A 15501-nucleotide genomic window follows, 5' to 3' on the forward strand; every position below is an offset into this window, starting at 1 on the left:
TTTTTTTAATCATCGTTATACTGTGTCAGAATTAATTATGTTCGCTTTTTTTTTTAATTAAACATTCATCATTATTTCTGTTTTTTTTTTTAGCACAAGTATGATCGTAGGTCAAAAGATACGCCTTAGCCAAGGTGCAAATATTTTATAATTACGTCTTACTTTAATTGCTATAAGCGAGAAGATTACCTTAGGAATTTTATTTAGTATTTTATGGATATATTATTCTTAAATTGCATGATAGTATTTGGTGTTGGAGGGAAAACATTAAATTGTGAGGGGATGCCAAATTATATATCTTTCTGTCTTTCATCGTAACATTCATATCTCTGTATCCACTTGTCAGGATTACGCAAACTGACGAGTTTTATAAAATTCCGTTCGTTTCGCGAAGCACTCATTTGATATCTACTGTTTGACCTGTTTAAATCATGTCGCTATTTTTAATTGTAATACTTACGCTTCTTGTGATATATAAACTATACAAATTTGCTTATGATAAACCGCCTAATACACCTCCGGGTAAACAAAATTAGAATTCTATAAAATATTATAAACTATCTTGTGTTAATTTTTACTTTTTTCAATCTCTGTTATAGAATATTAAATTACATCACACTTTTATTATTAGCCATTAAATATTTTCTCTAACTTCTTTTTACGAAGAAACATAAGAAAGCATCCTTCAATTTTGGTAAGTTTTTAATATGTAGTCTAGAAAATAAGTGATACATATTTTTTTTATACATACTTATATACTTTTAGCAAATGAAACACCTAATCAATTAATTTTTTTTCGAAGTGAATATCGTCGAAACTATAAGAGATGGAAAAACATCTCTTTAATAAAAATAGAATAATTTCAAGATTTACCATTTATAATAATGATAAAAAGATTTTTTCATTCTTTTTGACGAAATTCGCTTAGAAAAAAATAATTGATTTTCTTTAAAGAGATGTATCACCTTCCAAAAGTGCATATAGCATGTATAAAAAAATATACGTATCTCTTATTTTATAACATATTAAAAGCGCATAAAAATTGGAAGGGAACGTTTTCTTATTAATTTCTTGTCAGAGATCTTGTCTATTTACATCCACAGATATAGTTAACAGTCTCTAACTTAAAAATAGTTTTATCAGATTTTATTTCTTTATACTTATATTTAACGAATATCTTTGTGACATTAAATTCTAAATTATTTATGATAGATCTTAATATTGGAACTTGTATTTGAGATAGGCATTATCAGAATTCCGATAGGAGGATCTTACTGGATGTTGTTATGGGGAAACTACAAATTTCCATATTTAACCATCGATTATTATGTGAAGAAACTAAAATCAAAGATTATCAGTTGCTATATGGGTGATTACTTTTCAATAATAGTGAACGATTACAAAAGCATAAAAGAAGTACTTTCAAGAGAGGAATTTGATGGCCGAGTTACTACAGCGCAGTTTATAAAGGATCGAGCTTTCGGAAAGGAATTAGGTAATGAAAAATATAATTATGTGAACTATTAAGACTTTAGAATGAGAGATCGTACATATGAATACATCAGATTGAGCATTTATAACTTTTGAACTTTCAACACAATCAATCTGGAAACGCTATTGATCCCCTCCTAAGTTAAATTAGAAAAACTGTAAAGAACTTATTGTACTCTTCGAAATTGATTCAAATCCTAGCAGAGATAATATTTTTCGCAATAAGTTCTTTACAATCTTTTTAATTTAATTTGCGGATTCAGTTATCGGCACTTAATTTTATCTGAAATAAAATTCGAAACAAAGATATAAATAATAAATTGCGCGATACGTATTTAAAGAAAATTCAAATGAACCGTGGAAGATGATCACTCATTAGAGAGAGAAGGATAGTTTTTGCAATTTTTTTTATTCAGATACGATAAACGCTAAGATCTTATCTTCTTATCGTTATCTTACTCTTCTTAACAGAAAGTCTTAATACGGTCTTCATAGGTTCAACGTATCTTATGCGATTTTTTATTTATTAAATATTTATACATTTACTGAGTTTCGGATAGTATAAAAGTAAGTATGGAAATGTAGAATTAAAAAGAATTATTTCAATATAATAAATAGTAGAAATTTTATAATCTCTGTCAGTCTTCGAAGATCGTTCAGCCTGACGAATGTATTGCTTTAGAGCGAGTGTTGCATTATTCTCTAAATTAAATCCTAATAAACTTAATATTATATATACTATAATAATATTTACATGTATTCCTTTATCTACTATTTTATATCGTTTAAATAATAAAATTTTATTTATTAATTGTGAACTTATAATAGATTTTTCAAAAATGTCGATTTTCGATAGTTCAAATAATTATACTTTTTTGAGCGATTCATATCGTACTATTTTTTTTGTTAATCCAAAGGATCAACTACTCCTACGGATTTTTGCTTGAACATTAAATTGAAAAATTTGAGAATTTTTCATCCAAATCAGTCATTTTTTACGAACTTTTCCAATAAAATTTCTTTGAAGCAATTAATTGAAATTAATTGTAATTAATTGAAAATAAAATATTTATTTAATTCATATTTATCTGTCTTTGTCTGACTTCGAGGTATAAATTTCACACGTTTTGAGCTAATACATATCAATCCAGAGATATATAGTGTGACCAAGTTGCAGGGTTTCACAAACTCTGGTATTATCGGGAAGGCAATCAAAAATAATAATGCCATACTAGGGTTAACAACTAATTAAGAAAAGGATAAACTTTGACTTTAGCGTTCACTTCACCGTATTTGGATTCACGTTATTGTAAAAGCTCTCTATTTTCTCTCTCATTATATCATTGAATGGAAAGGGACAAATTGGCCATCTTCCAACGGTTCCTCTTTCTTACTTTTATTGACCATTTTTACCACACATTGCGCAGTCCATTTTCTATGCTGATTTAAAATGAATATATATATATATATATATATATATATATATATATATATATATATATAGTATTATTCGAAACATCTAACTTTGATCGTAATAATGTTCTTCTTCGTATTTAATATAATTATGTATTCACTTTTCAATGTACATGCAATATAATTGAGCAGCAGACTTTCAAAATGCGTTTTGTCCAAAATTTCATTTTTTTTAGTTAGAGATGGAGTGTTCAGTGTCGAAAGATTCATATTATAAACTCTGAAATGCTTTAGAAAGCATTCATCATTAATGCATGTACATCGAAAAGTGAATACATAATTATATTAAATATTGAAAGTCTGTTCCTCAATTCTTCTATATCAAAAGCATCTGTTCGTTTCTTCGAAATTGGAAATTTACGCGATAACGATAATTAAAGCGTATTTAACGAACTTTTTTGATTATGTATTAGTAAATAAATATTATAAAATTGCATATATGTAGGTATATTTTTCATCGAGGGCTCGCAATGGCATGAACAGAGGAGATTTACTCTCCGACATATGCGCGACTTTGGATTCGGTCGACGACAAGACAAGCTCGAAAGCGAGATCATGGATGAAATGACTTTATTCCTTGACATTTTGAAGAACGGACCCATTTATGACGGAGAGAAGGTACAATCGTTGTACGTAAAAATCTTTTGATGAAAAAAGATAGAAAACAATTTCATTATTTATAGGAGATACTAAAAGGCAATTTGGCGCTCTTTCCGAACATTCTGCATGCGTCGGCGGCTAACAACATATGGAACATTATGTTCGGTCGTAGATTTGATAGAAGCGAGCACGATATATCGCGACTCCTCTGTCATATGTCTACATTGTTTCAAAGAGCAAATGATACAACTGGCGGTGCTATTTCCCAGCGATCGATTTATAGATACTTCGGTAACATGTTTGGTTACACAAACCATATGAAAGGAAGCACCACAATATCAAATATAATCAAAGTAAATTATTATTCAAATAATTATAATTGAAATTCACAAATGATAATTAATTTCAATTGACAAATGTATTTAAATTATTGTATGCGAACATATCACTCTGTGCTTAAATCATAAGTTTTCAAAATTTCAAATTTAAACAGTGTAACGATTTATTTATTGACTTGCTTACTCGAGTATTCCCAGTTAAGAAAAAGATGGTATTTTATTCCATAGAAATATCTGGATTATCAAAAAACTATTATCAACGAGAATGATGATCAAGGATTCGTCGATAGATACCTAAAGAAATTGAACGGAAACGATAAGTTGGATAATTTCACGGAGGAACAATTAATCATGTTGTTAACTGATGTAATGATTCCCGCTTTCTCTGCAATACCAGTTGTGATTACTCATATTATTAAGTATCTCATGCATCATCCTAGAGTTATGGAGAAAGTACAGAACGAAATAGATAATGTTGTTGGGACCGGACGATTAGCCACATGGGACGATAGAAAAAAGTGAGTTTACGATTATTGTGCACTTAAAGGAGAAAGAACAATTTCTTTTTAATTATAAATCGATAAATCACAAGAACAAGAAAGAATGTTAGTATAAAATATCAGTGGATACACATAGAATAACCGCAAGTTAACGTTTTGCAATTTATAAAATATATAAATATCAATATAGGATATTTCAAAAATCGTAGTACAACTGGGAAGGAGATGATTTCTTATGTAAAAATAAGTCGAAAATTATAGAATAAAATTTTTTATATAAAGCTCCGTGTTCAAGAAAATCGAGTTTAAATATTCGCTACGCATGTATTTAACTAACCACAATCTGCTTAGTTTGATTAATATGAAATAACAATAAATAGTCAGATGACTATTTATTGCTATTTCATATTAATCTAAATTTGATTATACAATTTAATTAAAAATTATTACACATATATCGCAGATAAATTCTTGGTAAATTAAAATAAAAATACAAAGAGACGTAAAGCTAAATTATAAAAATCAAGATACGATTTATCAATCTTTTTTATTAAAACTGAAGATAAGAATGCACTTGGTAAAACATTGTATATATATATATATATATATATATATCATGCTTATCACATGCTTTACATAACACTAAAAATCGATTTGTTTTATATCAGTTTTTTCACATTGGTTTTATGACGTAAAAAGTATTACTATAATTTTCAAATGTTAGCATGAATTCAAGTTCAATTACATTCAGCAATACAGAGATCCTAAGTAATTACTTAAAATATTTTCATTTTGTTTCAGCTTGCCCTATTTGGAAGCGACAATACGAGAAACGATGAGAATCGAAACTCTCACTCCTCTCAGCGTAACTCACAAATGTCTGAAGAAAACTACGTTAGAAGGCTATGAGATACCGGCAAACACATTAATTTTCATTAACTTGGCGGCTATGCATCATGATCCTGACTTGTGGGGCGATCCTGAAGTTTTCAGACCGGAAAGATTTTTGAAGGAAGACGGCCAATTAGCTAAAGATTTTACGCTTCCCTTTGGTTTTGGTAAATCGATATATATGATTTTAATAAAGTTCAATAAATTCTGTTGAAGTTTTTTTACAAAAAAGCTTTTTTGTAGGTCATCGGCTATGCGCAGGAGAAACTTATGCTAGACACAACCTGTTCGAGACAGTGGTTCTTTTGGTACAAAACTTTAACTTCTTCTTCGTTGAAGGTGAGCCATCGAGCCTCGAGGACAAATTGCCAGGTCTAATTGTTTCTCCCAAAAAGCTATGGATACGTTTAGAATCACGTTAAATATTCCTTTTTTTCTTGATAATAAATATCTCAGCAGATATAATAAAATAAGTCAGCAGAATGTCAGTTAATTGTTAATTATCAATAGATAAGCAGTTCATAGTGATAATTTATCGATTACTCCGCCATGAAGCAATTAACAAATTGTAACATCATATCAAGTGTATGATAATATATGTATATTATAACTTATTAATTTGCTTTAATTTGATAACGCTTTAATTTGATAACAGAAATTTATTTTATTTGATACAAAAACATATGCATGATAATTGCATATAATATGTTATAATATTTTAATTTAATTTTATCGTCCATTTGAACTATTTACTGACAGAATTGAGGAAATAAAACTTATAAAAGATCAAAATGCACAACTTAATGTAAATTAATTATAAACTAAGAGATTTACAGTACCATATTGTACCCAAATATTACAAATTTATTCCATATCTGAAATAAAAGTAATTATACAGCATGCCATATTAAGAATTACAACAAAATTTATTTTTTTCGGATTTTACATATAATAAGTTGCCGCTCTTTTCAAGTGGAAGCGGAGAAAAATAAACAATGATTTCTCTAACGTATATAAATGCTACATGTGTGCCACAAGGATTATCTTATCACAAACAGTGGCGTCACTTTAATTATTACCTGAGAAACAAAAATGAGAACGTTTCTAAAAAATTGCCTAATTCTTTTTAACTTTACTTATGTCTTTTAGACATTGCAATATTTAGGGTCACTTTGACTTATTCCGATTAATTTTAATCGATGATTAGTTCATTAGAATTGATCAATTGCATTTATTAACCTTTAGATTGCCGAAAAAGCTTGTGCTCTTGAGTTTAGTTTAAAATACCACTACTTTTAGTAATTATAAAACAAGAAAAAAGTAAAAAAAAAAATTAAAATTAAAAATCAAATAAAAAGGAAAATCAAAAAGGAGCTACAAACTTCCTACGTGTCGTTAGCTTTGGGTAATAGAAAAGTTCTGAGAGAATCAGCGATATCAAAAACCCCCAAAATAAACTATTTTTGAGAAAATAAATATTTTTTATATTTAATCGTATGTTCCTTACCAGAAAAGCCACTTTTGTAGCTTTGCACAGATTTTGAAATTGTGCGCCATGTGTATGTTACTTATATAATCAAATTTTTGAAAAAAAAAAGCATCACTATTTTAAATATAAAAAAATGGCAGTCTAAAGGTTAACGACAGATCAAAGTTAATTGGAATTGATCGAAGTGACCTTTATAGCTAACGCCTTTAGTAATCTTGCCATTTTAATCTAGCATGCGCGCATTTCAATATTCTGAAAACAAAATTATCATCTCTTATCATTATCATTTTTATTATTTTTTAGAGTATTTACTACAAATCGTATCTTGATGGAAAAATCAAAATCAAATATTTAATTTACACGCAATAATTCCAGCAAAATATTTAATTTGAGATTATCGATTCGAATATGCAAATATATTTACATACAAGGAAATGCACTTTGGCTTGAACATTTTAGTATTCTTCATTAATAGTACAAGATCAGCAACGTATGCATTAAATTATTATATTGTGCACAGTTTGGTATGTGTGTCCTTATTTTTAGTAAATTGCGCATTCCCTCAGAAACGATCAGATTATCGCAATATAATGTTTAACTTATCGAACAATTTTATTCTCTGTGTACCAAAACGTACAATCCAAGACATGCTAATACTGCATACTTAAATTTAGGATATTCATTCATGTATATAGTGACCATGCCAACATATGGTAGGAAGCCTCTCGCTCGGCCAACCACATCCTTGTGCGTTAACCAGAGCTGACCAGGTGCATACAGACCTCGATCATCTACAGAATTGTTGTCACCTTTCGTGAGAAACTTGACCGTATTATTTTGGTCACCCCTAGAATTTTTATGCATACATTTCAAAATCATTCTTTATATTTGATATTGTTAACAAAATGCATCATAAGAGTCTTACTTCTCATGAAGTTTAAGTACTCTGTGTACAATAGGTATGTCTCTGCCTTCGACTTTGAAAACAACGATCTCTCCTACTCTCACTGGTTCGTCTTGATAATTGGTGAGGAAGAGCAAATCACCTCTGTGAAACGCAGGTTCCATACTCCCACTAAAAGGAATTGAATAACATTCAATATACTAGAACCAAAAAACAGAGAATGGACTGCTCGATCATATCTAAGTAGTATGGTCGGCAAAAATGAGAGAAAGGAACCGTGGAAGATGGCCAATCTTTACTTCTTTCTATTCAATAATATAACAAGAGAGAATGAAAGAAAGATTGGCCATCTTCCACAGTCCCTCTCTCTCATTTTTGTCAATATTACTTATATATGATCGAGTAGTCCATTCTCTATGTCTTTGACTGAAACAAACATGAAATCAGTATCAGCCTATTAAACATTATTGATCAATATTTCCTTTGTATGCTTGAATATATTTATACTAACAATGCAATATTACAATACAAATCTTCAATCATCAAGTTTATTATATCTTAACGTATTTTGTACATCGTATGCGAATAACAAAAAACTTTTTTTACAGCAAAAAATGTAATATATGTTATCATTCATGCAAACAGGTAGTATTGATTTCAACTTGACAAATGTAGCAATAATAGCCAATTAAAAATTAATTAAAAACGCGATTAGACATATATAGACGTATAGGTGGAGTTAGGTTAGCTATGCTCTGTACCTCAATACAACCACAATAGGACTCTCGCTGCCGGTAACGACCATCAGACCCTTCCATATCATCAACGCTGACGAGACTATCATGCCAAAGCTCAGCAGTTGATATAAAAACTGAAAATCAGAACATTCTTACATAGTCACCATATGCGAACATCACCAGTTTAACGGTAACCGTCGTCGTGAAAGATTTACCTGGCGCTTATTCATACGTCGTACATCGTCAAATATTGACTGCAACATGATGAAAGTTGGGCGTGCGGTAGCCTACAGTAATCAAGAATAATTTCCAGGGCTGTTAATTCGAACGGCTACTTGTGTATCCACTATCCCGCCACCAACACCGTACAGTACACGATCACGACGATCACCTGCTGCACGGTCTGCACCGTCTGCACCACAGCCACCACGTCACATCACGTAAACAGAGGAACAGGGAATTGAGGAGGAACGACGAATCGATAATAGTTAGTGCTATTATAGGTCTGTTCTTTTTAACTGGGCTTCTTTCATGGTTCATTTTTCATCCTTTTCTCTCTAACGTGAAGGAAAAAAGAGAAACTATGAACGATGCCAAGAAATTGAGCTAAAAAAGCGTAACACAATAGTAAAGCGTGGCATAGTCTACTTTTAATATTAATTAGATAGAAATTAAAACAAGACAGAATATCGCAATAGGAATGCAGCTTTGAATATCATTCAACATAGTTCTAGCAGTAGCATTGGATCATAGTATTGTATAATTATGTAGTTATACTATGTAGTTATAATTATGTAGTTATACTGGATACCTTCCAATAAACGACTCAGTATAACAGTGATCATCTCATTCTTGTTTAACATTGGCGAACAACAAGGAGTGCTTTTCTCTCTAAAGCTGATTTGAATCCGTTTGAATCCATTTGAATCCATAAAAAGAATTATGTTCTATTCCCATATGAATAGAAAATGATTCAATTTTACGTATAATTACCGTTCAATTCTTTTCTATATTCCATATACATGGATTAAGAATTTGGGTTTAAATGGATTAAAATATATTAAAAATTTTCAATCTATTTTAATCTTTTTTCGGATACTATATATATATATATATATATATACACACATATATATATATACACACACATACATACATATACACACACGTTATTTTATATATATATATGCGTTCACAAGAAGTCGTGAAATATATTTACATCGTCAAAGCGAACGTGAATAATAAACGACATTTTGAGTAATGCTTGTAAAACGTATATACATTGGGTCATCTAAAAAGTATCCACGGTTTTTTGTCACTAGATGTGTGTTGATGATCATATATCTAGTGACAAAGTACCGCGGATACTTTTTAGATGATCCAATACATAACGTTCAAACTAAACCAGCCTTTAACAGTAAGTTTGATCTGAAATAAAAGTTAAAAATTAGTACGTCAAAAATAACTGCAATTATATTTCTTTTGTAATAAAATATCTACAGAGTATCAGAGGAAAATTATATTATTCCGCGAGTGTTAGTGCTGTGCAATCGCACATGTTACTGTTATTATAATTAGATGGTTATCGATGTCAGGATCGCGATGTATTACATTAGGTGAGACTACAGTTGCGTTCGCTTGTGAGCATCAATTGTTCTTGTTTAATATTTAATAAACAACAAGGATGAAATGATGCTTAAAGCGTCGTGAGCGCCAAAGCGAACCTAGCTTACATCTTTAATTCTTTCATATACATATATATTGTATCGATGCATATATACGTGTTACTAATGATCTTATTTTTTTTCCATCACACAGTAATGTAAATGTATTTCTGCAACATATATATATATATATATATATATATATATATATATATAAATATAAAATACAATAATATATATTTCTTTTCTTAGAGCATATCAATTTGTAATATATTATAAAAGAAATATTCTTTAGATCTTAGATATTTATATATCTTTCATCATTATCTTTTAAATCAAATGTAGGATACGATCCAATTAACGCTCGTAAGACTATCAGCGCGCTCACGATCGGTCCGCATTGAATGCAAAAAGTGCAAGCAACACGAACAGACTTCACAATCTGGAAATTGAACCGGTGTGAATATTTATATCATTTGCGCGGGAAAAAGAAGACCAATATAAACCTTCTTAGAAAATAACATTAATATAAATTGCTTATAAGATACTATTAAAGATGGCTATACAGTCTTATAGAAGTTTATATAATTGTTAAAATTTGAACGAAAACTTTGAGTAGTGACTCAAAGTCAGCAATTTTTTGACAACTTTAAAATCGTCATCATCAAAATCATCATTCATATTACTGCAATCATAATATGCAACATTATACAATGCTATCATATTGCTGACAACACAAAATAACACTGATGCAGCTATCTTTTTGTTAAACTGCTGGTACATATACACATTGTTGCCTGCATGTTGCTATAATGTCGGTATATTCGAAATCGTTGAAGACAAATCTAAGGCAAGCATCACAAGCAATCATAGATTTGTGCGATTTTGCTGAGACACGCTTTGCTATCTGGGTAATTAAGATATTAATTATGTATAAAAATTATACATAAAAAGGTTGGAGATAAGAGTGTAATAATTTTAAACCGACCTAAGGAATTATGCCATAAATTTATCCATGATCCAAAAAATATGGTATATTCCATTCTTAACCAATGGGAATTTTCAAAGAAGTTGGTAATAATAGAAGGTACGAGTGAAAAAGCGTTTTGTGCGGGTGGTGACGTTAAATCGCTTGCCTTGGCATTGAGTGAAACAAAAGACCTTTATTTGATTGAAGAAACATTTAGACAAGGCTATATGTAAGTGCTAAAAGTGTCTATTCAAGAACAAATGCATCAATTGTGCAAAATAATTTTTTTTTCTTTGCTTCCAGCTTAAATCATTTAATCGGAACATATAACAAATCTTATATTGCTATCATCAATGAGATAACAATGGAAGGCGGCGTAGGATTATACTTGGCAAATATAGAATTGCTACGGAAAAATTTCTCTCTGTGCTATTCCAGAAATGGCAATAGGATTATTTCCCGATAATGGTGCGACTTATTTCTTGTCCAGACTGAAAGGTAAACTGGGTATCTACTTGATACTTGAGGCCTGACAGGACATAAGTTGAAAGGTTATATAAATATAACTTCAATTATATTGAAAATTCTATATTATATATATATATATATATATATATATATATATATATAAATATATGTTTTATCACAAAGTGTCGACGTTCTCTTTGCTGGAATCGCCACGCATTTTGTGCCATCAGAAAAACTCACGGATTTGAAACGCGATTTGTTAACGTTGCGTGAAGTTGACATTAAGTCCGTTTTAACTGTTCTAAACAAGCATCAACTGAAATTAAATCATAAATTCAGCTTGACATCTCATATGTCACAGATAGAAAATTGTTTCTCTGGTCCAACCGTTGAAGAGATCATTGAGAAGTAAAATAGAGGTATTAAAAAATTAAATTAATATATTTTCACTTATAATATAGTAACACATAATTTTTTTGTATAAAGGCTGAAAAAGATAATTCAGACTGGGCACAAAAAACATAGATGTACTATTCAAAATGTCTCCGTCTTCTCTCAAAATCACCAAAAGAGCGATCGATGAAGGAAAAGAAAAATCCTTAACGGATTGTTTAAATATTAAGTTTAGATTGGTTTGTACTGCTCTGATCAGAGACGATGATTTCTATAAAGGTAATAAGATAGAATTTAACGTATGTTTTTCAAATTCTCTTCTTGGATCAATATTTCAATTTAATTGTAGGTGTCAGAGTTTTCTTAATCGACAAAGATCGGAAACCATTATGGAAGCATCTTTGCCTGATGTAACGAATGAATATTTAAATAAACGATTCGCAGTACTCCCTGTGAAGAAAGCATTGCAGTTGTGTACCAGAAAACTATAGAAATTAAGAGATTTTTTTATGTAGTGTGGATACAGAGCAGGCATTTCGATGTCTGAGCCAAAAAAAATGCGTTCCTTGATAAAAAAAATATTTCTTTATAACATATGAAATATATTAAGAAATAATATTAATAGTAACTAATAGTATATATATGCATATATATTAATTAATAGTATATATTAATATTAATTTAATATAATCACGTGTACAGAGGAGGAATTGTACGTTATAATCATCGACATATAGTATACGACGAAGCATTAGCAGTAAAAACCATTTAAAGTTTTATTTTGTATCTAATAATTATATATTGATATTTGCGTGTCGTGTGAATTAAAATTTTTGAAAGAAATATGTAACTAAAAATTACCATTAATGAATTAAAAAAATTAATAATTAATATTTTGTTAACTATTGCGAAAATTGCAAAATGGTAGAGGATTTTTCGATTCAGTTCGATTCATTCTATCTGCTCACGATGGGTGACGAAATATGTTAAAATTATCCTGTATAATTGTTAAAAATAAGTTTCTAAATACTTAAATTTTGTACAGATCTAAATCATACATATCAAAATTGACAATCTTTTTTAGACAACCTTTTCTAATCTTCTATATTTTTCGCAACAGATTATAGTAAATCAATTTATTAATGTTTTACAAATGGAGCATTATATTAGGTGTTGGAATTAATTCGTAGTTTTTTAATGAAAGAATGTTATTTATTTCACATGAGCATTAAAAAATACATTAATGAAAGTACTTCCCATCACTTGTAAAACGCTACGAATTAATTCCAACACCTAATATATAATTGAATGAAATATAAAACAACATATATTTTATTGATATAAAATAAAGACAATCTAAGTATTATTACGTAAAATTTTTTTATTTTTGATTTTGATTTTGAAAGCAACAACAGAATTATAAGCTAGATTCATAACCAACAATAAATTGACAAATTTTCCCGCTATCTATATAATTTATGAACATCATCAACTTAGAACAGCAACTTAATTTACAGATTATAAAGAATTGAAGATTGTTCTGAAATATTAAAAACTAGCATATATCATCCTTATGCTAGTTTTTAAACAATATATAAACTATAATTGAGGTATGTAATTCCATAATTAGAAGAAAATGTTATAATTGTTCTACATTTTACGTAAGAACGTAATTTTTAGTTAAAATATTTATAAGAATAATGGATAATATAATGATGAACGTATAAATAATTTATTCTAATTAATTTAAGATATATTTATGTTTTATATATATACATATACTCTGATAATAATATTATTAATATGAAATACTAAAAATAATACAAAAACAAGAGAGATAGCTTTACAATAATAATAAAAAGAAAAGAATCAATAATAAACAAATAAAGCGAGATTAAATATATAGAAAATAACTGATAAGTAACTAATAAGTTAAAAAAATAGTAAAAAACAATATTACAAGATCTACGTAAAAACTAAAAACAAGTAAAATTAATGGATTATTCAAAATTAATATTGATATATTTAATAGTAACAATATCATTAGCTTATGTCGTTTTCCACTAATTGGAGCTGCTGCAAGGAAACTTACATGTATGTGTGTCATTATTTATTAAATTCAATTATAGAATATTCGAAAATATTCTTTATGAGCGCGAATTTCTGACAATCGTGTTGATATCTTACTCGTAATTTTTGATAATTGTGAATGATTCTTGTAAATTTGTTTAACATGATTACGAATCTAAAACGAAAAATGTTTCAATATTTAATTACATTTGTATCATTCCATAAAAATAGGAATTTGCATGCAATACCCAGACAGCACAGAATATTTATGATAAATCTTTATTATTATTCATTTTTCAAATATTATATGAATATTTTACATATCTTATATTCGAAATATTATTAAAAAAAGATATAAACTTTACGAATATTTCTAAGAATTTCTTTGAAAAATGTTCTAATTCGTATAAAAATTATAGGAAAAATTTCTACCAGGGCAGTATTTAAAGTAATGGAGTGTGTGTGTGGACTCCGTAAATTAAGTGTCATATTTTTAGAAACTTACCCTGTATAATATAATTGTGCTCTTAGTAGAATATTTCCAATTGTCAAGATATATTATTCTTCCGAGAAGTCACAATAGACAATAATATTATCGATACGGATTATATAATAATAAATACAAAACTGTTTTATATTTATATGTAAACATGCTATATTAGGAAACGTAATATTAATCGATTTTCTTTTCGAGAGATAAGTTTAATGTGGATGGATACATTTGATCAATTTATCCATATTTTTTATTTATTCTGCTATCGAACTGTTGACACATTTCTAATCCTGCAAACATAATAGAGTAATAAGCTTTAATATAAGCCTTAAGAAGTTAATCAATCATATTAGATTATTCTTCTCACATTCGAGTGTGATCGATCAATTTCTTAAGATTTATTTCTTAATGCTTTATTGCATTTGCGGAGTATTGCATATAGTGACATGTTAGGAAAGTTTTATGCATTTTTAACTTTTTGCGAGACATTTAAAAAATATACTTACATTTAAATTTTAATTGTTTAATATATGTATACATACACATATATATATATATATATATATATATATATATATATATATGTTTATAATACGTATGTATGCTTTGTATGTAAATAAATTTATATCCTATATTAAATATTTCCTTGAGGATTTTCAATAATCTCATATATTTTTCGCATGAGTATTAATGATGATTATTATGAGATGGTTGCAGAGAGAGAGAGAGAAAGAGAGAATAAGATGTAGGCGTATAGTCGTATATTAGTAATTTTTTTATAAATTAAGAGATTTTAATTTTGAAAATTATAAATTTGACAGTATAAATTGATGCGATGTACAATGCAGCGGATTAATTTGCTGGGTCATACAACATAACGGCCCGACTTATCGAAAATAAGTGTAATAATAAATGTAATACTAAAAAGTTGATAAAAAATTCTGAAAAAATTCTTAAAGTTCTATCAGAAGAAAACAAATGATTTTTGTCTCTTGTTATTTTTCTGTAAATTAAGTTGAT

General features: G+C 28.6%; 3 protein-coding genes across 7 annotated transcripts; 2 read left to right on the forward strand and 1 right to left on the reverse strand.

The window, feature by feature from the left end:
* Positions 1-280: 280 nt before the first annotated feature.
* Positions 281-6198, forward strand: Cyp304a1 (Probable cytochrome P450 304a1). The gene is made up of 7 exons (XM_011052531.2): positions 281-522; positions 1244-1495; positions 3410-3582; positions 3648-3917; positions 4131-4420; positions 5204-5460; positions 5537-6198. Exons 1-7 carry the CDS (start codon positions 432-434, stop codon positions 5713-5715), a joined length of 1512 nt encoding a protein of 503 aa, XP_011050833.1. The 5' UTR covers positions 281-431; the 3' UTR covers positions 5716-6198.
* An 870-nt stretch (positions 6199-7068) lies between these two features.
* On the reverse strand, positions 7069-8828 carry twr (signal peptidase complex catalytic subunit SEC11 homolog C twr). Its single transcript, XM_011052530.2, has 4 exons — positions 8639-8828; positions 8448-8557; positions 7708-7857; positions 7069-7629 (listed from the first exon to the last, which is right to left on the reverse strand). The coding sequence occupies exons 1-4, from the start codon at positions 8684-8686 to the stop codon at positions 7395-7397; spliced, it is 543 nt and encodes a 180-aa protein (XP_011050832.1). The 5' UTR covers positions 8687-8828; the 3' UTR covers positions 7069-7394.
* LOC105143970 (3-hydroxyisobutyryl-CoA hydrolase, mitochondrial-like) lies at positions 8803-12809 on the forward strand. Of its 5 annotated transcripts, none has more exons than XR_015547764.1 (6): positions 8803-8910; positions 11042-11286; positions 11361-11555; positions 11709-11944; positions 12012-12197; positions 12268-12809. XR_015547764.1 is itself a non-coding variant. In XM_087414609.1 (6 exons), the coding sequence occupies exons 5-6, from the start codon at positions 12065-12067 to the stop codon at positions 12330-12332; spliced, it is 198 nt and encodes a 65-aa protein (XP_087270735.1). In that variant the 5' UTR covers positions 8803-8910; positions 11042-11286; positions 11361-11608; positions 11709-11944; positions 12012-12064; the 3' UTR covers positions 12333-12809. The 5 variants fall into 5 exon arrangements, 3 of the variants coding, with proteins under 3 accessions (XP_087270735.1, XP_087270737.1, XP_087270736.1); XM_087414609.1 differs by having other exon boundaries at positions 11361-11608; XM_087414611.1 differs by having other exon boundaries at positions 11361-11608; positions 11887-11944.
* The last annotated feature ends 2692 nt before the right edge of the window (positions 12810-15501 follow it).

This window comes from Acromyrmex echinatior, chromosome 16 (genome assembly GCF_024713525.1).
Source record: "Acromyrmex echinatior isolate Ae372 chromosome 16, ASM2471352v2, whole genome shotgun sequence".
Classification (NCBI taxonomy): Eukaryota; Metazoa; Arthropoda; class Insecta; order Hymenoptera; family Formicidae; genus Acromyrmex; species Acromyrmex echinatior.

Coding starts and splice junctions, on each gene's coding strand:
- Cyp304a1 (XM_011052531.2), top strand. CDS start 432: ATGTCGCTATTTTTAATTGTAATACTTACGCTTCTTGTGATATATAAA. Junction 3,918..4,130: donor CAATATCAAATATAATCAAA/GTAAATTATTAT, acceptor TTTATTCCATAG/AAATATCTGGATTATCAAAA. Junction 4,421..5,203: donor ACATGGGACGATAGAAAAAA/GTGAGTTTACGA, acceptor ATTTTGTTTCAG/CTTGCCCTATTTGGAAGCGA.
- twr (XM_011052530.2), bottom strand. CDS start 8,686: ATGTTGCAGTCAATATTTGACGATGTACGACGTATGAATAAGCGCCAG. Junction 8,558..8,638: donor GACGTATGAATAAGCGCCAG/GTAAATCTTTCA, acceptor TCTGATTTTCAG/TTTTTATATCAACTGCTGAG. Junction 7,858..8,447: donor CCTATTGTGGTTGTATTGAG/GTACAGAGCATA, acceptor AATTCCTTTTAG/TGGGAGTATGGAACCTGCGT.
- LOC105143970 (XM_087414609.1), top strand. CDS start 12,065: ATGTCTCCGTCTTCTCTCAAAATCACCAAAAGAGCGATCGATGAAGGA. Junction 12,198..12,267: donor AGACGATGATTTCTATAAAG/GTAATAAGATAG, acceptor ATTTAATTGTAG/GTGTCAGAGTTTTCTTAATC.